The sequence below is a fragment of the Prionailurus viverrinus genome, unplaced genomic scaffold, assembly GCF_022837055.1.
Source record: "Prionailurus viverrinus isolate Anna unplaced genomic scaffold, UM_Priviv_1.0 scaffold_48, whole genome shotgun sequence".
Lineage (NCBI taxonomy): Eukaryota > Metazoa > Chordata > Mammalia > Carnivora > Felidae > Prionailurus > Prionailurus viverrinus.
Window position 1 is genome coordinate 1709322 of NW_025927611.1, and position 24736 is coordinate 1734057.

General features: G+C 50.0%; 2 protein-coding genes across 6 annotated transcripts in view; both read left to right on the forward strand.

Annotated features, from left to right (window-relative positions):
- The window catches only part of ARSL (arylsulfatase L), a 32055-nt gene extending 18693 nt beyond the window's left edge, over positions 1 to 13362 (forward strand). Inside the window, exons 12-13 of one of the 3 annotated variants that reach the window (XM_047847362.1) lie at positions 6184 to 6193; positions 13351 to 13362. The gene's annotated coding sequence lies outside the window, so the exon portion shown is untranslated. Of the gene's footprint in view, positions 1 to 2898; positions 2979 to 6183; positions 6194 to 13350 lie in introns of those variants that run through there. The other 2 variants (XM_047847363.1, XM_047847361.1) reach the window with 2 other exon arrangements.
- On the forward strand, positions 1 to 24656 carry ARSD (arylsulfatase D). Of its 3 annotated transcripts, none has more exons than XM_047847373.1 (10): positions 1 to 1151; positions 2899 to 3048; positions 9701 to 9846; positions 12912 to 13034; positions 14967 to 15390; positions 15768 to 15904; positions 17215 to 17349; positions 19533 to 19695; positions 21594 to 21715; positions 23867 to 24656. In XM_047847373.1, exons 1-10 carry the CDS (start codon positions 1108 to 1110, stop codon positions 24229 to 24231), a joined length of 1809 nt encoding a protein of 602 aa, XP_047703329.1. In that variant the 5' UTR covers positions 1 to 1107; the 3' UTR covers positions 24232 to 24656. The 3 variants fall into 3 exon arrangements, with proteins under 3 accessions (XP_047703329.1, XP_047703330.1, XP_047703332.1); XM_047847374.1 differs by having other exon boundaries at positions 9725 to 9846; XM_047847376.1 differs by lacking the exons at positions 1 to 1151; positions 9701 to 9846 and having other exon boundaries at positions 2928 to 3048.
- Positions 24657 to 24736: the final 80 nt, after the last annotated feature.

Sequence of the window (24736 nt, forward strand, 5' to 3'; positions counted from 1 at the left end):
GGAGCAGAGCCCCCCACCCCCACCCCAGGGACTTTCACCCACAGACCTCAGTGTCACCCAGACGAGGCCACTCTGGCCCCATCAAGAGCTCCGAGTCCCAGCGGAAGGGAGGTCCGTGCCAAACAGATTTTCAGGCAAAGAAAGAGCAGGTGCGCACCCAATATAATCAACGACCCCGAAAGCGTGGGAGTCGGGCCAGTTCAAAGGGCACAGGCGGATCATTATTCTTGGTGAACAAATGCCCCAGTGATTTAGGGACACCCAGAATTTGGGGGCTGTGCTGAGAATTGCACGTCCTTCGGCTCCGTGTTGGAAGGTCACTGCGCGATGACCAACCTCCCTCCCTGGCTGGCTTTGCACCGCATCTGCCCAGGACGGGGCCTTTACTCCAGACTCCATGCGCAACTACCTGTCGGTGCACACACACAGACACCTAGTTCCCGCCTGTGACCCTCCCCTGAGCCCAGCATCTGCAAGGAACCACGGAGGACGCAGCTTAAACCACAGAAATGTATTCTTTCAAAGCTCTGCAGGCCGGAAGCCCCCCAGCAAGGCGCGGGCAGGGACGAGGGCGTAGGGCAAACTAGGCCCACTCCCAAGCTAGCGGGGAACGTTCATTCCCAATTCCTATCTCCCCCAAATGCAGAACTGAGCTGGAAGGATAACACGGGAACTAAGTAGCCCCGCTCACATTCTCCACACCCCCCCCCCCAAACTTGGACACAGAGTAGGAGTCTGCGTCCAGGACCCTGGCATTCACATCCTGCCTGCCTGCCTGCACGCCCTCAGTCCCCAGACCTTTCCAGAACTCGCTGGCAAGCGGGGGTCGCTGGCCGAGGCCTGCCGGAGGCTCCCCGTGCCCAGGCCCAGCCAGGAAGAATCATCCCCTCACGTCCTGCACCCCAGTATCCGGGGTGCCCGCCCGGAGGCGGCCGGACCCCGGAAAACCTGTTTCCGAGATCAATTCCCGGAGGCCCCCAGGCGCCTGCGGATCAAGCGGGTTGGGGCGGGGCGCGGCCCTGCTCCCCGGAGGGCTCAGCTGCCGGGGCGGGTCCCCGCAGGGGCAGGCTGGGGACAAGGTCCTGTGCGCCCGGCCTGCGCGCGGCCATGGGACCCGGGGCTCGGAGGGGACGCGCCGCGCCCGCTGCCAGGTGCGCGGGGCCCGGGGACGCGGCCACTTGGGACGGAGATGGGGGCGCTGGGGGAGGGGGTGCACCTGGGCGAGCGCGAGTCCGGGGCCGGGCGGGCGGGCCGGGCGGGCGGGGGTGCGCCTCCAAAACCCAGCTGGAGGCCCCTCCCGCCGGCTGTCGGCTGCTGGACCCGAGAGCCAGCCTTATTGGGGGGTGGGGGGGAGGCCACAGGACGCGGGGAGGGGAGGGGAGGGGAGGGGAGGGGAGGGGCCTCGAGAGGCAAGGGAACACCCGGAGGGTCCTCACAGACCACGCCCCGGCAGAGCGCGGCCGGCCGTGCCCCCACCCCCACTGCCTGGGACACCCCCCTGGGCCCCGAGTACCCCCCTTCCCCCCCAAAGCCCTCCCCTACCCCCGGAGCGCGGCCTTGTCCCCAAACGGCAGAGACGGGTCCCACCCCCACCCCCCTTGGGTCTCTTACCCCCCCAACAGCCGGGCGGCGTCCCCACGGAGCACAGCCCCCTGGCCCCCCAGGCCACGACCCATCCCCCACCCTGTTCCGTCCCCGCCCCCCGCCCCAGCACGGCGGCACCCTCCCCCCTCGGACACACGTCCGGTCCAAACCCCAGTCCCCGCCCCCCTCAGGGCGCCGCTTCCTCCCTCCTGCTCGGTCCCGCCCCGTCCCCAGCCCGCGCGCTGGCGTCTGTCCCCACCCCCAACGCTACACTAGCCCAGTCCTCGCGGGTCCCCAGCCCGCGCGCACCCGTGTCCCCACCCCCAACGCGACACAGGCCCAGTCCTCCCGGGTCCCCAGCGCGCGCTCAGGCGTCTGTCCCCACCCCCCAACGCGACACAGGCCCAGTCCTCCCGGGTCGCCAGCCCACGCGCTACCGTGTGTCCCCCCCCCCCCCCCCACCAAGCCGCCCTCTAAGACGCGCCGGGCCCGCCCCTCCCCTGCTCCGCTTGCGCCCGGTCGCGCTCCCTCTGTCCCCTTGTTCCCTCCCCGGACAGCGGGCTCACCGGGGCGCAATGGGACCCGACAGCCCTGGGGGCCCTGCCGGGGACCCCGGCGCACGCTCCAGCTGCCAGCCAGGAGCCAGGAATGGGGATCAGGGCGCCCCCGGTCCCCAGGCACCCCCCTCGGTTCTGGGGCGGGCAGGGCCCGGGATCCGCGTCGGGGACGCTCCCGGTCCCTTCCACGCGGGGTCAGCGGTGCGCCCCGGCCTCCCCGGCGCCATGCGCTACAAGTCCGTGTTGTAACTACTGGGTCCCATCATCTCCCTGTCGCGCCTGGGGTGCTTTTAATCCCACATTCTGCCTTTTGAAATGTAAATTGCCCCGGCTGCCTAGACCCTCTCCCTCCTGCGGGGTCGCTTGTGGGACGCCTGGCGCACCCGGGCCCACTTGGCACCCTGAAAGGCTGGAAGGCGAGGCCCTGAACGCAAGTCCTTTAGAAAGAACCTCACAGAAGTGGCCTCATTACCAAGGGGTCGGCAGGACCGGCCTGGGTTAAGTCACGGGAACAAACGTCACTCGGGCAGACCCTAACTTTCACAACCAGACCCCAGCGAGTTCAAGTGTTCTGGGGGTGGGTGTTACAAAGCAAGGCATGGGGAGGAAAGGAACCCAGGACCCGGGTGCAGGCCCTTGGGGTGAATCCTAATTTGGTGGAGATGCTCGAGCCCCCCCAGCAGCGTGCTTTGCAATGTCACTCCCCTAACCTTCCCAGTCCCAACCCCTAATTTTCCCCTTTTGTTTCTGTCTCCAGGGACTCCTGGTGGGTTCTACTCCGTCTCAGTTTGCTTCTGAGGACTTCGGGGTTCCAAGCAGCAAATGCCTCTAAACCCAATATTCTACTGATAATGGCAGATGATCTTGGCATTGGGGATCTTGGTTGCTATGGAAACAATACCCTGAGGTACCCAGTCCAGCTGTTGTGTTTGCCTGTGTGGTGGGGGGTGTATTTGGCCAAATGATGCATTTAACATCTGCCTATAGTGGTGATTCCTTAGAGCATCAGATCTGAACACTGAAAAATTGCTTTTACACAGGGAAGCAGGATCCCAAACTTTTCAAACAACACAGCACTCGGGTGAGTGGGTGTATTCCTATCCTAGGGCTGCCTCCTTCCTAAAGGAGGAACCTTAGGCAACAGGACTGTATTCTCTCTCCATCCGGGAGACCAGGACCGCTGAGATCCAGGCAGGGCAGGGTTGCTGAGATCCAGGCAGGGCAGGGCCACTGAGATCCAGGAGGGGCAGGGCCACTGAGATCCAGGAGGGCCAGGGCTGCTGAGATCCAGGCAGGGCAGAGCCACTGAGATCCAGGCAGGGCAGGACCGCTAAGATCCAGGCAGGGCAGGGCCACTGAGACCCAGGAGGGGTGGGGCCGCTGAGATCCAGGCAGGACAGGGTTGCTGAGATCCAGGAGGGGCAGGGCTGCTGAGATCCAGGCAGGGCAGGACCACTGAGATCCAGGAGGGGCAGGGCCACTGAGATCCAGGCAGGGCAGGGCCACTGAGACCCAGGAGGGGTGGGGCCGCTGAGATCCAGGCAGGACAGGGCCGCTGAGATCCAGGCAGGGCAGAACCCCTGAGATCCAGGCAGGGCAGAGCCACTGAGATCCAGGCAGGGCAGGACCGCTGAGATCCAGGCAGGGCAGGGCCACTGAGACCCAGGAGGGGTGGGGCCGCTGAGATCCAGGCAGGACAGGGCCTCTGAGATCCAGGCAGGGCAGGACCCCTGAGATCCAGGTAGGGAAGGGCCTCTGAGATCCAGGAGGGGCAGGACCACTGAGATCCAGGAGGAGCACGACCACTGAGATCCGGGCAGGGGAGGACCAGTGAGATCCAGCCAGGGCAGGGCCACTGAGATCCAGGGTGGGCAGGGCCACTGAGATCCAGGGGGGGCAGGGCCACTGAGATCCGGGAGGGGCAGGGCCACTGAGATCCAGGCAGGGCAGGGCCACTGAGACCCAGGCAGGGCAGGGCTGCTGAGACCCAGGAGGGTCTGGACCACTGAGATCCAGGAGGGGCAGGACCACTGAGATCCAGGCAGGGGAGGGCCACTGAGACCAGGAGGGGCAGGGCCACTGAGATCCAGGGGGGCAGGATCACACTCTCTCTTGAGGCTGCAGGGGAGGGTCCTTCCTGCCTCTTCCAGCTTCTGGGGCTCCAGGCATCCCTGGGCTCATGGCTGCCTCCCTCCCGTCTCTGCCTCCACCTTCACGCGGCTTCTCTGTGTCTGTGTCTCTCTTCTGACTCTTACAAGGACACCTGTCATTGGATTCAGGGCCCACACTCATCCAGGATGAGCTCATCTCAGATCCTTAACTAGTTACATCTCTCAAGTCCCCACTCCGGGGTAAGTTCCTATTCACAAATAAATACTGGGGATTAGGACTGGGCCGATCTGCCCCGGGGCTGTGGTTCATCCACCGCAGGGAGCTTAGTGCGTATTCAGGGTGTGTGTGCTCCCAGGGGCACGTTTGCCTGCTTGGCTCCGTGCAGAAGGACAAAAGGGAAGAAAGCATCTCGCTCCTTCTGTGAGCATTTCCTTTAGGACGACAGCCCCCCGCAGATTCACACACGTCCGCCTTGCAGTAGGTGCCCACCTTAGGGCTGACCTACACAGACCGGGGCCGCCCTCTTTCCCAGCGGCCTGTCCAGCACCAGGAGAAACCCCTGTGTCCATGCTTCTTCTTTCCCACGCGGAGCCCGCGCAGGGCAGACGATTCAGCCACCGAACGTGGACAATTCATTGTCTTCTGGATCTTCAGAGATGGGCATCCATCGACACAAACCAGTTTAGGACAGTTTCATTCTCCCAGGGAACCCTTTGCTTTCTCTTAACCATCGCCCCCCTCTCCTGTGATGGACTGAATCGTGGCCCCCGGAAATCATGCGATGCATCCCTAACCCCTCGGGACCTTCTGTAGCCTCCGGGTTTGGGGCTCAGAAAACCGCCATGAAGAAATTGGTCGGTTCAGTCCGTTAAGCATCCGACTCTTGATTGCGGCTCAGGTGGTCATCTCACAGTTGGTGAGTTCGAGTCTTGCGTTGGACTCCTCCATTGCTTACGCACTCTCTCTCCCTCAAAATGAATAAACTTAAAAATGTATTTAAAAAAAAAGAAAGTAATTAACAAAAGTACCCAGACTCTGGGATTGCCTGGCCATTCCCACCCCTAAGGACAGCACCTTTGATTTTTAGCCCACAAAGATGTTCTCTTGCAGACGTGGGGGCCGTGCCCCTCCAGGTCCGTCTGTACGAAATGTGGGCTCGAACTCACGGACTGTGAGATCATGACCTGAGCTGACATCAAGAATTGGGCGCTGAACCGATGGAGGCATCCCGGCTCCTAGAAGCCCCTAGAAGACTTAACTTTTGTGTAAGAACCACACGATTTAGAGAAACTGTCATTGGGTTCATGGCGACATGGTTCCATTCCTTCACTTCATCGTTCAGTGATTTGCGACGAAATCCCTCGAACCCATCTGGCACATAGGCCATTCTCCCTCTGGTAGTAAACCAGCCCCATATCATTCTTTCCAGCCGCCTCGGCGTTCGGTGCGCATGTCTAAATACACTAGAAGATGCTCGCGTTCTAAATCAGGGGTCAGCTACACAGCACTCCGGTACCTTGTGTGGGCCCCACCGGATCTGTGTTTCACACCCTCCCTTCTTCCCTTTTCATTTTTTCCAACTCGTGACACATCTTAAAAGGTTCTTAGCTCCACCGGGACCCCTAAAAACAGAGGTAGGGCCAGATTTGGCCATAGTGGGCTGAACGTTGTTCCAAACCATGAAAGCCCGAAGTATCTCTGATGGACAGAGCAGACCTTGAGGACCCCGTAGAGAGGTGCGTCCAGACTCACTTCTGCTTGTTTGAAACACCGGTTCTCCCTCGCTGCGTACAGGACACTCAGTGGTGGCGACGCAATATCCCAGATGCTTGGCCTCGTGAGAAAGGGACGTTGAGAACCCACGAGGTGTGTAATGAGTGTGTAGGCACTGAGGGGGTACAGGAGGTCAGGACAGAAGAGGGAGTCCCAGGACTGGCTCTGTGACCCCAACCCAGCTTTGGAATACCTAGTTAAAAGAAAAAGGATGTGTAAAAGATGAAAGGTGTTGAGAGTAATACTGTAAGACTATATTTGGCAATCAACTTATATATATATATATATATATATATATATACACACACACACACATATATAAGCATTTTTCCTGTTTTAAGGTTATCTTTTAACAAGTGAAAGAATGAGATTCTGCAGGAGACGATTTCCATGCTGAGGTTGAAACCTGTAGTGTTTTACATTCTGTTCCACAACATAAAGACATGTGTAAGAGATAAATACCTAATAGAAAAGAGATAGACAGACAAATGATTGATGGATGGAAGGAAGGTTGGATGGATGGATGGATGGAAAATTGGTGGATGGATGGATGGAGAGACTGAATAGCTGGCTGGCTGGCTGGATGTGATGGATGGATGGATGGATGGATGGATGGACGGACAGATGGATGGCTGGATGGATGGAGGGATGGATGGGTGGGTGGATACATGGATGGATGGATGGAAGGAAAGGTGGATGGAGGGAGGGAGAGATGTTATGGGATTCTGGAGTGATGATGGGGTCTGGAACCAATGGCTAACAAAGAATTCTTGAGACATCTTTGGTGCAAAAATGTGATTTTATTAAAGCACAAGACAGGACCCACAGAAAGATCTGTACTGGGGTTGTGAAGAGTGACTGGTTATATACTATGGAGTTGGGGGAGGTAAAAGCAGAAGGGAGGCCTCCAGAAGGACTTTGATATGCTAAAGAGGACTCCTAAGATAGCTGAGACCTTGCTATTGTCAAGTTAAGGTGGTTTTTCCTCTAGTAAGGCATTAGGGGGTAGGGGTTTCCTGGAGAAATGTTCTACTCTGTACTTACCTCAAGTATCTGTCAATGGGCTGTAGATTATAAGGAAATTTCATTATATCTACCATTTCCTTCTTGCCTTTGTTCCCTACATCATGATGGAGGGGAGGGTGATATTGGGGCTCCAGGAAACAGTCTATAGGGTTCTGGAGATGAGGCTATTGATAGGGTTGCCTTTTTCTTGTAATGTACTAAGACATTTTTAAACTGATCAAGACTCCTGTCTTGCATCACTGTGATCTCGATCAGTTAACCATTTGTTTTCTTTCCTTTACTTTGTTTTTGAGCATCAAGGGGTGCCTGAGGAACGTCACACATGTCCCACCCGGGCAGGGAGCTGTGTGCCGAGTCTCAGTTCTCCTTATGCTCCCTCATCAGGTGGATAGAAGGATGGATGGATGGATGGATGGATGGAAAATTGGTGGATGGATGGATAGATGGATGGAAAGATGGATGAAGGATGGATAGATAAATGATACATAAATTTGTAGATAATAGATACATAGTTGGACTTTGGGATATCAAACTGGAGAGAACTTTTTGTCAACTGTGAAAAATAGGTCAATGCTAACAAAATTATATTTAATTGGTAGAATCCTATAAGCCCCTTGCAAATCATGTTCATTGCTGAGCCAAAAAAAAAAAGAAAAGAAAAAAAGAAAAGTAAATTTCTATAATTGGGTTATTGAAAACAACCAGCATGAGTACATAATGGGTGCTTTTTAACAACAACAGTTATATCTCAGTTGGTTGCAATTAAAATATGAGTCAAAAGCATCCAGAACTATCTTGAATGACATTGACATAGCTGTTCTTTGGAAACAGAGGCTGGGCAGGGCCCCAGCAGTTGCCCTGAGGAGCAGGTGTCTGAGCTTCCCCTGTGGTTTCTGGGCAGGCAGGGAGGGCCTGGAAGTCACAGCTGATGGAGCTCAGGTATCAGCTTACACACAAGAGGGTGAGGGGCACTCCCTGCCTTCAAACAGGAACAAAGCAATCAGGAAAAAGGCTGCCAGGGTCACAAAGTGGATGGATGGTTGTAAACGATCAGATAATCCATGACTCATACAAGATGTGACCCCCGATATCTAAGATGCTTGAGTCACAATGCCCAGTACGGCACACTCTGGATTTTTTTTTTAAGTCAAACAGATTTGGCATTAAGCCCTCCTTTGGCACTTTTTAGCTCCATGACCAAGGGTGAGGGGTTCAACCTGCAAACGTTGCTTGTCTCCTCGCAAATGGGGAGATGGCTCCATTGGCCGAGAAATCGCCAGGGCTAAAGATAACACAGGGTGTCCAAAAATGCAGCTTTTCGCTGTAATGACCCCCCAAATTACTACACCAGCTCAGAAGTTTACACCTTAACAACGAACATCTTTTGAAAACGATCCTCCTGCCCGTTACCTTTATGCTTCACTGGCTTTGAGGGTTTTGACGAATACATTTAATTTTTCATGTTTTTTTTTCAGACAACATGTACCATGTTCAATAAAAGGGACCAAAACAAAAGCAAAAGTAAAACTAAAAATGTGTTCTTCAAAAGGTGAAACACCATTCGAGTTAGAAAGAAAGGTACTTAGTCAGTGCAGCATTCAGAGAATGGTCTCGGTGATGGTCTTGATTCGTCTCACGTTCTTGAAGCTGAAAACCCACACTAGGACTTTGGGACGCCCACCAACTCACAGAGGTCCTTCAGTTGACCTCTTGTTCCTTCACAGCTCATCTTGTTTCTATCCTCTGTCCATACAACCTATGGACACGGACCCTCTGGGACACCTGGAACCCCCCACTAGCAAGCAGTCAGTGTCACAGGGCTTGGGGTGTGCCTTATGTACAAGAAAATAGCGCCCATTAGTGCCATGACTCAGCCCGGGGCTGCCCATTCCCCCTCAACAAAGCCACAGTCACTTCAGCCTGCTCCCCCTGTAGCACTGGGTGAACAGGGAACTTTAAGGCTCTTCTCCCCTGTAGATAATGGTTGTGGACCACACTTGACTCCCAGAATCCTCCACCAATACTCTTAATCTCATCTAGGAAGCCCTCCACCCATGCCTCCAATACTGTCCAAAGATCGCTTTCACCTTGAGGTCATTGGCTTTTGGACCACTTGCCCATAAGGAAGTTTTAGGTATTGGCTTTTGCAGATTCTATTCCAGCCAGTGGCCTTGGTCTTCATGTCATCCTCTCTCTCTCTCTAATCCACTTGCTCTCTGTTATTTATAACCCATGTGCACAAAAACTTGGTGGTCTAGGTAGGAAAGGGGCACTTTGTCCCCATTCGATTGGGAAGACCATTTCCTGTATGTGGAACAGAGCATGCTCACAGAGCAGCAATGGGTATCAGGGGAAGCTTGTTCTTGACCCCCAAGACCCTCTGGTGACACAGTGGGCTCAGATATTGGATATACAGGCAGTGGGTTGGGCTCCAGCTGAGGATCCCAGGAAAAGGGCCCTGCATCTTTTATAGCAAGCAGTACTCAATGCATGTGCTCATGCTGGTTGTTTTGGGGGTGGGTCCATCTGCCTCTGCAAGACACTTCTAAAACCTATGCAACTACTTCTAAAACCTATAGAAATGCACTCCGCCAGTACCTTCCAGTGCATGGATCCCCATAAGCTGAATGCATGTCCCTGCTTGACAGTGATTGTCTGTGTGGTTTGCTCAGGACACCCAATATCGACCGGCTTGCAGAGGAAGGCGTGAGGCTCACCCAGCACTTGGCGGCTGCCCCCCTGTGCACCCCAAGCAGATCTTCCTTCCTCACGGGGAGGCACTCCTTCAGATCAGGTCGGTGTTGTCGGGACAATCGAGAAAGGGGCCGCCACTCCTTTCTCATCTTCAATATTATTAGCGATGCTTGAGATCCAGGGGAAACGGTGCAAGTATAATCTGCAGAGGCATCACCTTGTAATTACATGAGGAATACTGTATTTTATATAGTCAGGCAATGATTGGGTCAACTGGGAATTCAAAGGCTGAAACTCTCCAAGGGTAGTTGACTATGTTTGACATTGTGTTTAGTTGTCTAAATATTTTAGTCAATCTTGACGTGTAGTCATGATTTCAGACAGGCTCTGGGTGAGTGTATAGGGGGCTGAATGAGGGTCCCCAAAGATCCCACATCGTAATTCCCAGAAGTGATGAATGTTCCTTTATATGGCAAAGGAGACTTTGGAGATAGGATTAAATCAAGGATCTTGAGATGGGAAAGTTATCTTAGATTATCCAGGTGCCCAGTGTCATGACAAAGGTCCTTATAAGGGGGAAGCAAGAGGGTCAGGGTCAGGGTCAGAAAAGGACAAGGAAGAGGTTGGTGTGATGAACTTCAAGGATGTAGGAAGGGGCCGTGATTTGATTCTCAGTGTCTGCTTAAGCTCAATGCATGCGTACCCTGTGACCCAGCAGTTCCTGAGTATGTGCCCAATATGGACACACAGGCATGTTCCACAAAAGATGGAATGAGAACGTTCACAGCAGCACTGTTTGTAAGATGCAAACACGGAGACAGTTCACCAGCAGAAGAGTGGGTTGATAACCTGCTATATTCACGTATTGGAATATTGCTGTATTGGGCTGTTTGAGATGCCACATGGAACGCCACAGGTGTGGCAGCCTAAACAACAGAGATGAATTTTCTCACCAGTCCTGGAGGCTGGGAGTCCAAAAAGCAGGTGGGGCTGAGGCTGGTTCCTCCTGAGGCCTCTCTTCTCAGCGTGCAGACACCATGTTCTCCCTGTGTCCTCATGTGGTCGTCCCTCTGTGCGTGTCTGTGTTCTCATCTTCTTTTCTTAAAAGGACACCAGTCCTATGGGATCAGGGTCCACTCTACTAACTTCATTTTACCTCTTTGAGACCTTATCTTCAAACATAGTCACATTCTGTGCGGTTAGGGGTCAGCTAGAGGCTAGTAGCACCCACTTTCCCCACCAAATTGTGACAACCAAAAATACCTTCAGGCATTGCCAAGTATTCTCTGGGGGGCAGAATTGTCTTTGGTTGGGAAACACTGACATAGATCATGGAAAGATGATTGATAGATAGATAGATAGATAGATAGATAGACAGACATGATGTATGGATGGGTGGATGGATGGATGGATGGATGGATGGATGGATGGATTGATAGAATATATGTTGGGTGATGGATAGATAGATAGATAGATATGATGGATGGATAGATAGGTAGATAGATAGATAGATAAATAGACAGATAGATATGATGGATAGATATATAGAAAGAAACATAGATATGATGGATAGATAGATGATAGATAGATAGATAGATAGATATAGACAGATATGATGGATAGATAGAAAGATGGAAACATAGGTATGATGGATAGATAGATAGATATGATGGATGGATGGGTAGAAGGATGGATGGGTGGATGGATGCATGGATTGATAGAATATATGTTGGGTGATGGATAGATAGATAGATATGATGGATGTATAGATAGATAGATAGATAGATAGATAGATAGATAGATAGATATGATGGATAGATATATAGAAAGATGGAAACATAGGTATGATGGATAGATAGATGATAGATAGGTAGATAGGCAAGATAGATAGATAGATATGATGGATGGATGGATGATAGATAAAAGATAGATAGATAGATAGATACATGATGGATGGATAGATAGATAGATAAGTATGATGGATAGATGGATATGATGAATGGATAGATAGATGATAGATAGATAGATAGATAGATAGATAGATAGATATGATGGATGGATGGATGGATAGAGAGATATGATGGATGGATGATAGATAATAGATAGATAGATAGATAGATAGATCAATAGATAAGTTGATGGATAGATAGATAGATAGATAGATAGATAGATAGAAATAGGGATGGATGGGTAGATAGATAAGATGGATAGATAGATATGATAGATAGGTAGATAGGTAAGATAGATAGATAGGATGGATAGATGGATGATAGATAATAGATACATACATAGATAGATGATGGATGGATAGATAGATAGATAGATAGATAGATAAGTATGTGGGTAAATAGATATGATGAATGGACAGATGATAGATAGGTAGATAGATAGATAGATAGATAGATAGACAGATATGATGGATGGATGGATGGATGAATGGATGGATAGATAGATAGATAGATAATAGATTAATAGATTGATAGATGGAGAGTAAGGTAGATAGATGATACAGACAGACAGACAGATGGACAGATGGATGGATGAGTAGATAGATGGATTGACAGATGGCAGAAACAGATGAATGGATGGATGGAAGGATAGGTGAATAGATGATAGATAGATAGATAGATACATAGATACATAGATACATAGATACATAGATATGATGGATGGTTAAGTGATGGATAGATACACAGATAGATAATAGATGGATGGACGGATAGATGGATGGATAAGTGATGGATATGGATGGATGGATAAATGATGGATAGATACACAGATAGATGATAGATGGATAGATAGATAGATAGATAGATACATAGATATGATGGATGGATGGATGGATAGATAAATGGTGGATAGATACACAGACAGATGATAGATGGATAGATAGATAAACAGAATCTCTCACGGTAAGGCAGGGTTTCTCAATCTCAGGACTGCTGACTTTGGGGCAAGATAATTCTCTGTGGTGGGGGCGTCCTAGGCACCGTAGGGTATTTTCCACCCACCAGATGCCAGTATCACCCCTCCCACAATTGTGACACCCAGGCCAAGCCCAGGCATGGCGACGAGTCCACTGGTGTGAGCCAGGCTCCTCCCCAGGTGAGAAGCCCTGCTGTAGTCAAGGGAGAGTGAGCACTTGCTGTCTGCTCTGTTCCACAGGCATGGAAGCCCATGATGGGTACCGCGCCCTCCAGTGGAATGGGGGATCGGGTGGACTCCCCGAGAATGAAACCACGTTTGCAAGAATCCTGCAGCAACAAGGTTATGCAACCGGCCTCATAGGTACTCATATCGTTAGTGAACAGGAAGACCAACCATCAAGAGAACCTGTTTCCTTACAAAGCGGAAAAAAAAAGTCGTGTGTCAGAACCAAAATCGGGGGCTGGACCCTTCTGATCTCTCTTGGGTTTGTCACAGTGTTGGAACTTCTGTTATTGACAGGCAGTTTTTCACTCAATCTCTTGGGAGGTGGCCCTCTTTCCTCCATCCCCAGGTTCTATATTCGGGGCTGTTCTCATAGGCACCTGCTTCCCGGCACCCATGACTTTTCTGGTCTCCATGTAGCAATCTGGGGGCAACACAAACATTCAGAACATAGTATATCACATCTTCGGGGACATTTTCAAGGATTCGTTGCACATCCACACTACCACCTTTCTCTTTTCACTCCCAAGAAATGGAGCAAAACTTCTTAGCCACCCAAATTGACTAGAACTTTCCATTAGCAACTCACCACCATTGGATCAGTGTCCCTGACCCCAGAACTGGAAAAGTAGATTTATTTTGCATTGACTAGAATTGCAGACCTGTGTACCGGTTCCTTCTGTGCCTCTTCTTCTGGTGCACACGTGCCATCTATATTTAGAGAAGGCTGTTGTTGACAGCATGAGAGGTGGAGACCCTCCTGGACACTCTTCGTCTCCACCACCCTCACCCTGTTTGAACTTTTTTGCCGCCTTAAATGAAAGCAGGGGAATAAAGGAAGATACCCGGGCTTGGAGTTAGAACCAATTCCTATAGGTTCTGAAGACACTTTGTGAGTCGCGGGAGGGAGCAACAGGGCAAGGACCCGGTGTACCCTGTGCACTTGGAAATTATGGCAAATAGTACTTTGGAGCCTTTTCTATCCTATTTTGTAGCTAAATTTAAGGTGGTTGAAGGTCTGGAGTAAATGAAATAGGAAGTGCCCATAGATGGGCGCTTGGGTGGCTCATTCGGCTAAGTGTCTGACTTCGGCTTAGGTCATGATCTCACAGTTCGTGGGTTTGAGCCCCACGTCGGGCTCTGTGCTGACATCTCAGAGCCTGGAGCCTACTTTGGATTGTCTCCCTCTCTCTCTGCCCCTCCCCCGCTCATGCTCTGTTTCCCTCTGTCTTTCAAAATGAATAAATGTTAAACATTTTTTTTTTTAAAGTGCCCATAGAGAACCCAACTCTTGCATATCCTGCTGGAATTTGATATACGGGCTTACTCACGTTCCATCTCAATGATATTGTTGTCAAAAGTTCTTGCCTTTGGGAAAAAATCTATTATAAGCATTTCTTGCTTACTAGTTGGTGGAGTGAGATGGTTACCTCTACTCGGTCTTGAGATTTTGCAAGAACCAACTCCTGTTATCAAGCGGCTGTCTTTTAAGTAAGAAATAGCAGTAAATGATATTATGTGAGTTATTTAATAGGATAGTCTAGGGTGACAAACTTATAATTACACACAGTCCAGAAAATCTTAAACCTTTAATCTCTTGATAACCGTCATGAGTATTTGTAATGTTCATTTAAAAATACCCCAATATCGAATGAATTCATTTCATCCCTTTCTATTTTGAATTTCTATTGTGTTCCTTTCTTTAAAAAAATTTTTTTAATGTTTATTTTTGAGAAAGAGAGACAGACAGAGACAGAGCACGAGTAGGGGAGGGTCAGAGAGAGAGGGAGACATAGAATCTGAAGCTGGTTCCAGGCTCCGAGCTGTCAGCACAGAGCCCAACGTGGGGCTCAAACCCATGAACCATGAGATCGTGACCTGAGCCAAAGTCGGACACTTAACCGACTGAGCCACCCAGGTGCTCCTATTATGTTGCTTTTCTTGTTCAAGCTTTGCTGGTTGCATACCATCTTTTTTCATCAGAACATCCAAATTATTGAGAAGGTGATTCGTATCAGACAGAGCACCCTATTTGTATGTTCTTCTCTAACGCCCTGCTCTCATTTTCAGGGAAATGGCACCAGGGCGTAAGTTGTGAATCCCGCAATGACCACTGCCACCACCCACTGAACCACGGATTTGACTATTTCTATGGCATGCCTTTCACGCTTGTGAATGACTGTGACCCAGGCAGGCCCCCGGAAGTGGACGCCAGCACGAGAGCGAGGCTGTGGTTTTACACCCAGGTGGCGGCATTGGGAGTGCTGACCGTTGCTCTTGGCAAGATTTGCGGGTTAATCTCCGTGCCCTGGAAAGCGGTCCTGGGTGCGGCCAGCCTCGTCTTCCTCTTTTTTGTCTCCTGGTATGCCAGCTTCGGGTTTGTGCGTCGTTGGAACTGTATCCTGATGAGAAACCATGACGTCACTGAGCAGCCCATGGTTTTGGAAAGAACCACACGTCTCATGCTACAGGAGGCAGTTTCCTATATTGAAAGGTAATAAAACCATCACCTTTGATTTTATTGTTTTAAGTTTATTTATTTATTTTGAGAGAGGGAGGGAGAGAAAGAGAGAATACCAAGCAGGGTCCACACTGTCAGCCCAGAGTCCGAGGTGGGGCTCGAACCCATGAACCATGAGATCATGACCCGAGCTGAAATCAAGAGTCAGACGCTTAACCGACTGAGCCACCCAGGAGCGCCAAAAACACATTTGAAAGAGGAGGTGACTTCTCAGAGCACCTGAGTCTCTTTATCATCTTTGGGATTTCCTCAACCAGCCTCAATGGGGAGATGGTTTTCAGGGGCTCAGGTGGATCGAATAATGTTGAAATAGGTTCCATCGTGTCTGAAGGGTGTTTCTCTGCTTTCAGACATAAGCACGGGCCATTCCTCCTCTTTGTGTCCTTGCTACACGTGCACATCCCCCTGGTCACCACAAAACAGTTTCTCGGGAAAAGCCAGCACGGCTTATATGGCGACAACGTTGAGGAGATGGATTGGCTGGTAGGTAAGTCAACGCATACCTGAGCCTCATTCACTCTTGGAGTCACTGCTCAAGTTTGGAAAACACATGGGCCATCTCACTGTTAACCAGGTTGCAATAAAGAATAACGGGGCACCTGGGTGGCTCAGTCAGTTAAGCGTCTGACTTCATCTCAGGTCATGATCTCATGGTTTGTGAGTTCAAGCTCCACGTTGGGCTCTGCGCTGACACTCGGAGCCTGGAGCCCGCTTCGGATTCTGTGTCTCCCTCTCCCTCTGCCCCTCCCCCACTCACACTCTGTCTCTCTCCATCTCTCAAAAATGAATGAACATCAAAAAAGAATTTTTAAAAAGAATAATGAAAAAGGCAAAGAATAGAGAGAAACGTCCCCATGTCATTCACGTGCTCCTTCAGCACTTCGGATTCCTCAGTCTGCTTCTGCACAAAATCATCCTTCCACGAAGTGCGTTATTTAAAGCCATCGTGAGACATTACCGAAAGTGAAGCAAGAACACTGTTGTTCAGGACAACAGACCAACACAGCTTTCCTCCTGTGGCCTCGAGAAAGTCCAGACAGTTCCAGTGAGATGGTAGATTATATTTGTTTTCACTTTGGAGTGTAGCTGATACACAGTGTATCACACTTAGTGTCAACTGTATAGAGATTCTCAGAAAGACGTAGACATCTAAATCCTTGCAGGATCTGAGGGGTGTCCTGGGAGAAACATAGTGATGTGGTACACCAAGTTAAGAGGCAAACAACCTCAAAATGGGAGGGTAGATTACATAATGTTTTAAAACTCTGCATTTCCACTGTTACACATGCCAATGTGCTCTAAAATCTTCATTTTCAGTGCTTTAGAGGTGCGTTCGGTCTCCATGGATAAAATGTGCACATGGCTTGTACGTGGCTCTGCACTCCCGAGCCTTGGGCTCCCTGTGTCAACACCCACAGATAGATGCTCACAGGTCTGGCTTCCTCGTGTCCCAACAGGGGACTCCCATCAAACCTTTTCTCACCACGTTGCCACCCCCACGCACTCATCATGGACACGTGTATGCGTGCCAACCATGCGTGTTCAGAACAGTCTATGACTTTGGGTGCTTATTATGTTCTCTGCATTGGTGATACCTTTGTAAGCAAGATTCTGAATCCTGTGGCATCAGAATAATCTCATAGGCATTGACCCTTTCTGACCACGTTGCATTATGATGGTCTATGGTGACTGCAGAATCCACTTGGGGGACTTTCTAGCAAGAATGGGGAAATTTGGGTTGAATTCACTGATGATGGATTACTGGCTCTGTCCTGAAATGTTCCATTTTTCCTAAAGGTGAAATCCTTCAGGCCATTGAAGAAAACGGTCTGAAAAACACGACATTCACGTATTTTACCTCTGATCACGGAGGACATTTGGAGGCAAGAGACGAACACGGCCAGCTGGGGGGATGGAATGGAATATTCAGAGGTGAGACCAGTGGAGATCGGGGCTGAAAAGGCAGATCGTGGTCTACCAAATGACTCCCAGCAGTGGAGACTGGAGAACAAGCAGAAGGGAGAAAGAGTGTGTACTCACTTTCTTTCTTTCTTTCTTTCTTTCTTTCTTTCTTTCTTTCTTTCTTCCTTTCATTGTATTTTTATTTTTTTATTTTTTTTTTATTTTAGAGAGAGGGAGAGAAAGAGTGTGAGTAGGGGAGGGGCAGAAGCAGAGAGAATCCTAAGCAGGCTCCACACTCAGCGCACAGAGCCCAACACAGGGTTCAATCCCACAAGTCTGGGATCATGACCTGAGCCAAAATCAAGATTCAGATGCTCAACCAACTGAGCCCCCCGGGCACCCCAAGAGTGTGTGCTTTCAAAGGGGGATTTCTTGAGTAGCAGCTATTCACCAAATTTTACCAGATGCCAAGAGAAAGAAAAAAAGACACCCGACCCTCCCATGAAGAGTTTACATTTTAGTAGAAGTGCGAGATATACAAATAAATGATTAAGACAAAATAAATGCCATCCTAAATAAAAGACAGTACAGTAACTATAACCCTAATTATATGCATCCTTGTATTTGACTATATTATGCGATATTTAGTGCATCATAACTTTTATACTGCCCTATTTTAAAAGTCTGACACAATCGCTCCACATGATTCATGGATTCCATATTTATGAATTCTCCTGCTTGCTAAAATTTATCTGTAGCCCCCAAATCAATACTTATGATGAATTTGTGGTCATTGAAAGAGCAATGAAAATACTGGTCACCTGACACGCCCATTCCCAGTTAAGGTTGGATGAGGCGACCGTGTGCCTATATTTCATCTCTCAGACTATGAACACAGGTCTCTTTTGTGGCCACGTTTTTGCGGTTTTGTTTGCTTTTTGTTGGCGACTTTGCTGCTTCAAATGGCTCCCAACCATAGCGCTGAAAGCTGTTCCCTGTGTCCGAGGGCAAGAAGGCTGCGCTGTGCCTCACTGAGAAAATCAGTGTGTTAGATCCGCTTGGTCGAGACATGCGTTCTAATGCTGTTGGCTGTGACATCAATGTCAGTGAATCACAGTATCTACTCAGTAAGGTGTGTTTAAGCCAAACGCACAGAAATATACCAACTGACTGATGAAAATATAGAGACCAGAGTCTCTCTGGAACCGAGCCCTGTATTACTCGTGGGAGCTGGGGTTTTGTATTTGCTCATGGGGTGTTTTTGACGGCTGTGTAGAACACCACTCCGGGGGATAATGAAGGTTGACTGTATATGTTCCTATCCGTTGGAAGCGGATTTTTCTTCTAATCCACGTATACATGTCCAAGATGTAGCAGGTTCATTTACAGTAGATTCTTACTGTTCCCGGTAGTATGTTCTACAAACCACCGAAACCTTGAATTCCGATTGTGGGACCTGGAACAGAATACCCGCGAACCCAGCATACAGAACCGAGAGCAGATACACAGGAGTGAAGCTGCTGATTTTCAGTCACTCGTCACACAGCGACAGAAAATGAAAGGAAGCACACTATAATCTGAACTGTGGCAAAGAAGCCTTTATTTAGTGAGATTCTGAACGCATCCTTCCCTTCTTAAAACTCTCCTTCTGTAACATAAGATTGCTTTAACTCCCCTATCCAGAGTTCCTAGGCAATGTAAGCATGTTCCCTAATGCTCAGTAGTTGTACGTGTTTCCCCAAAAGCCAAGCTGGGTCCCAGCTCATTGCCAGGCACCCCAGAAATGAGGAAGAACCAGGCAAGGGGTAAAGGAACAGGTGGAGGGTGTGGTGAGCAGGTGGGAAAGGAAGAGAGGTGGGGGAGGGATGGTGGTCCCAGACCCAGTTCCCAGTCCTTCCGGAAGGAAAGAGGATGGAATAAGATAGGGGTCACCAGCCGTACATGGTGTGAAACTCCAGGGCCATTATGCCCCTGATGCCATGCATCACACACCCCGTTTTTTCTGGCGGTCACAAAGACACCCTGAATCACAAGGGGAGAGTGCACAGACTCCACGTGCCTGTGGGGGAGTGACGAGGTTCTGGAATTATTGCCACAACCATTTATGGGGAATGCAGCCTGCCGTGGAGTGCGTTGATGGGTGTAGGTGTGTGCCCAGGTGTGTGTGTGGATGAGACCATCTCCTGGACAACCCTAATGGCACTTCCTTACAGGTGGCAAAGGGATGGGGGGCTGGGAAGGCGGCATCCGCGTCCCGGGGATCTTCCGGTGGCCTGGGGTGCTGCCAGCCGGCCGAGTGATCCACGAGCCCACGAGTCTGATGGATGTCTTCCCCACCGTGGTCGAGCTGGGGGGCGGCCATGTGCCCCAGGACAGGTACACGTACAATGAGACCCTCTGTTCCCCAGTTCCTGACAGCTACCCTTGCACTATTTCACACGTGGGGGAGAAAAACGACCACAACGTGAGAACATCTAAAAGGTTCTCATGTCCTCAAAGGTAGGGGTCAGCCTAACAACACAAAATAACCATACTCCCGAAAACATGATTAAATACACTATTGGGTCCGGTTTTGCCGAGTGGGTAGAATTTGATAACTGCAACAATCGGGAGATTAAAGCAGTAGAAGTCAGTCCGTTGGAAAACATCCCCCTATGATTTCCCGAAAAGGCAGTCTTGCCCATAGGCGGATGAGGCTGTGGCCTCGATATCTGCACATTACCAAAGGCTCACGCTAATACAGGGTAAAAACAAAAAAGTAAATCTTTTCACAATGGTTTGATTTTAAGATGACAAAGAAATACTTCTGAATAAAAGAGGCAAAACCAATACAATATGTGCAGGTATGTGTCTGTGGGTTTATCAAGTAAGACCTTGATTTTAAGGAATTGGCTCAGGCAACTGTGGAGGCTGTTCAACTGAAATCCTCATGTCGGGCCAGCAGGCTGGAAATGCAGCCGGATTTTCCGTGTCATAGCCTTGAGGCTGAATTTCATCTTCTCTGGGAAACCTCAGGCTTTGCTCTTGGCAAGATTCTGAACGCATCCTTCCCTTCTTGAAACTCTCCTTCAACTGATTGGGTGGGGCCCACCCTCATTATCAAGGATGCTCTGCATTGCTCTAAGTCCACTGACTGTGGATGTTAACCGTATCTAAAAAAATGCTTTCATGGTAACCCTTAGGCTGGTGTCTCACCAAATCCCTGGGCGCCATAACCCAGCCAAGTAGACACAGAAGATGGAACCATCACAACTAGGGTACAATTAAAATAAAAGGGAAAATAACTCCATTTTTACATTCAGTTCAGATTAAGGACTTTTTTTGTTGTTAATATTTATTTTTGAGAGAGAGAGAGGGGGGCTCCTGGGTGGCGCAGTCGGTTAAGCGTCCGACTTCAGCCAGGTCACGATCTCGCGGTCCGTGAGTTCGAGCCCTGCGTCGGGCTCTGGGCTGATGGCTCGGAGCCTGGAGCCTGTTTCCGATTCTGTGTCTCCCTCTCTCTGCCCCTCCCCCGTTCATACTCTGTCTCTTTCTGTCCCAAAAATAAATAAACGTTGAAAAAAAAAATTAAAAAGAGAGAGAGAGAGAGAGAGAGAGAGAGACAGAGTGTGAGTGGGGGAGGGGCAGAAAGAAAGGGAGACAAAGAATCTGAAGCAGGCTCCAGGCTCTGAGCTGTCAGCACAGAGCCTGACGTGGGGCTCGAACTCGTGAACTGCAAGATCATGACCTGAGCTGAAGTCAGTCGCTTAACTGGCTGAGCCACCCAGGTGCTCCCAGATTAAGGACTTCTTAAAAATGTAAGTTGTTTGTAAGGAAGACACTTCAGGTCACGTGGCTGTTACTGGCTTCCCTACCCAGCTCCTATAGACATGTGACAACATGTCTTGGAATCTGTTATGATTTTAAATCATAACATAATGTTATGTTATGATTTTAAATCATAATGTTATATGTTATGTTATGATTTTAAATCATAATATAATATGTTATGTTACGATTCTGCTGCATTAACACTCAAATCAGGGGCCTGGGCAGTCCAGCCAGAATTTAAGATGACTTTGTGTGGAAGAAGTGACCCCACGACTTAGTGACTTTGTGTCTAAGAACAGTATGCATCTCTCTCAGCAACCTGCCATCTGCACGATACTGGGGAGATGGCTCGTCTCCCTTGCCCTCAGCGGGGACCCCCTCCAAGCTTGGCGTTTCATTTGCAGGTGCAACACAGCACGAACAACCTTGGTCTGATTCCTTCCTGTGTCTCTTCACTGAATCAGGGTGATCGATGGCCGTAGCCTGGTGCCCTTGTTGCAAGGGACTGCCGAGCACTCAGCACACGAATTCCTGTTTCATTACTGCGGGAAGTATCTGCACGCAGCACGCTGGCACGAGAAAGACAGTGAGTACACACCCTTCTCTTGTGGCAGGAGGGGGCTTGCATTAGTCAGGGTTCCCCTGAGAGACAGAACCAAGAGTGTGTGGGATGGATGGACAGACGGATGGACTGTGGATGGATGGATGGATGGAAGGGTAGACAGGTGATAGACAGATGATGGGTAGATGGGCACATGACAGATAAGTGATGGATGGATGATAGGATACATTGATTAATAGCTAATGAGATAGATGGATGATAGATAGATAGATGGATGGATGATAGAAATAGAAGATAAAGACAGATGTGGATGGATGGACGGATGGATGGGTGGAGGGTGGATGGAGGGTGGACAGATGGGTGGAAGGGTAGACAGGTGATAGACAGATGATGGATAGATGGATAGATGACAGATAAATGATGGATGGATGATAGAAATAGAAGATAAAGACAGATATGGATGGATGGTAGATGGATGGACAGATGGATGGATGGACAGATAGATGAATGGGCAGATGGACGGACAGATGGATGGACGGATAGGTGGGTGGATATAGAGTAGATGTATGAATGGGTGGACAGATGGATAGATGGATGGACAGATGGATGGGTGGATGGATGGATGGATGGATGGAGGGTGGATGGCTGGGTGGATGGATGGAGAGATGAATGGATGGATGGATGGATGGATGGATGGATGGAGAGATGAATGGATGGATGGATGGATGGATGGATGGATGGAGAGATGAATGGATGGATGGATGGATGGATGGATGGATGTATGGACAGGTGGATGGATGGATAGATGGTGGATGGGTGGGTGGACAGATGGATGGAAGGGTAGACAGGTGATAGATGATGGATATATGGATAGATGACAGATAAATGATAGATGCATGATAGAAACAGAAGATAAAGACAGATATGGATGGATGGTAGATGGATGGACAGACAGATGAGTGGATGGATGGAGAGATGGATGGACGGATGGATGGATGGATGGGTGGATAGACAGATGGATGGATAGATGCACAGATGGATGAGTGGATGGACGGAAGGATGGATGGATGAGTGGACAGATGGATACATGGATGGGTGGATGGATGTATGGGTGGACAGACAGGTGCATGGATGGAGATATGGATGGATGGATTTGTAGATAAATGATAGAGGATGGATGCATGATTAGATGACAGATTGTGGACAGATGACAGGATAGCTTAAGAGCTAATGACATAGATATGATAGGTAGTAGATGGATGGATGATAGAGATAGAAGATAAAGACAGATATGGATGGATGGATGGATGGATGGATGGACAGATGGATGAGTGGATGGATGGATGGATGGATGGATGGATAGATGGATGGATGGAGGATGGATGGATGGATGGATGGACAGATGGATGAGTGGATGGATGGATGGATGGATGGATAGATGGATGGATGGATGGAGGATGGATGGATGGATAGATGGAAACAGGGAGAGATTTTAAAGAATTGTCTCATGCAGCCATGGGGAGCGGCAGGTCTGAAATCTTCAGGGGCGACCAGCAGCCTGGAACGCGTGCATGCTGCCATCTTGAGCCCAGAGGCTGGAAACTGAGGCAGAATTTCTGCTCTGGAGGCAGAATTCCTTCCTCTTTAGGGGCCCTTTGTCTGCTCGCTTATGTCCTTCAACTGATTGGGTGAGGCCCACCCACAATATGGAGGGTAGTGTACTAATGGAACTGTTCATCTCCTCTAAAAAAAACAACCCAAGAAAGTCCCCGCCGCACTGACATGTTAGCTAGTGTTTGACCACGTGTCTGGGTGCCGTAGCCTGGCCACGATGACACATGAAATTCACCCTAGGTGCCGTGGTTAGTTGCGCCTCACCCCTGACTGTTCTGCCATTGTTCTCCATGTTGTTGTCACGGTTCTTTCAGTGTGTCGCTGAGCACTCTGGGATGAGTCCCTTGGCCTGGGTGTGCCTGGAGGACACCATGCACACACGTGTGCACCCACACACATGCACGCACACACACGAGGACGTGACGTCTTTTCAAACTTGCAAGAGCATCCCGCTGCTTATTCTGTCCTCTCCATTTGAACGGGATGTGGAAGACGTCCCCAGGGCTGGCTCTTGGCTCTGCTGGTTTGTCCTGCCCTGACCGCCTCCCTGTTTGCCTTTAGGCGGAAGACTCTGGAAGGTTCACTACATGACACCGCGATTCCACCCCAAGGGGGCGGGGGCCTGCCACGGCCAAGGCGTGTGCCCCTGCTCGGGGGATGGCGTGACCCAACACAGCCCACCTCTGCTCTTCGACCTGTCCAGGGACCCTTCGGAGACGCGGCCCCTGTCCCCTGGCTCGGAGCCCCGGTACCACGCGGTGCTGGCGCGGGTGCACGAGGCGTTGGAACAGCACAGGAGGACCCTGAGTCCTGTGCCCCCCCAGTTTTCCCTGGGCAACATCGTCTGGAAGCCGTGGCTGCAGCCGTGCTGCGGAACTTTCCCCTTATGTGCGTGCAGGCAGGACGGAGACCCCAGCGAGGCGTGACCTCCCCCTCGGCCACGGTGCCCGTCATCCAACACAGGTTGGTGACGGGGTGCAGAGAAAGGAGTGCTCATGCACTGTTGCTGGGAATGCAGACTGGTGCAGCCACCCTGGACAACAGGAAGGCGGTTCTTCAAAGAGTTAAAAGCATACATGCCCTACAGTCTAGTGATCGCGGTGTTGCATCCACACGACTCCTGAAACAGAATGCTACGGGCACCAGTGACAGTCACAACAAAGTCTATGACAAAGAGAGACAAGGCCGACCGATCGGGACCAACACTGTTGATAAGAGTGCGGCCCCGAACAGCCGGGGTACAGAGTTTTTAAAGCCGATCACATCGTTTTATCGTTATCTGGGAACAGAACAGAGAAACAGTTGCCAGATGAGTCAGAAACAGTTATCGAATGAGGTGATTATTTTAGACTTTCTGCCGCTAAGTTGCAACCCACGGATCTCCTTGACCTTGTCTCTGATGCTCTTTTTTTGAGCTTTTGTTTCCTTCAT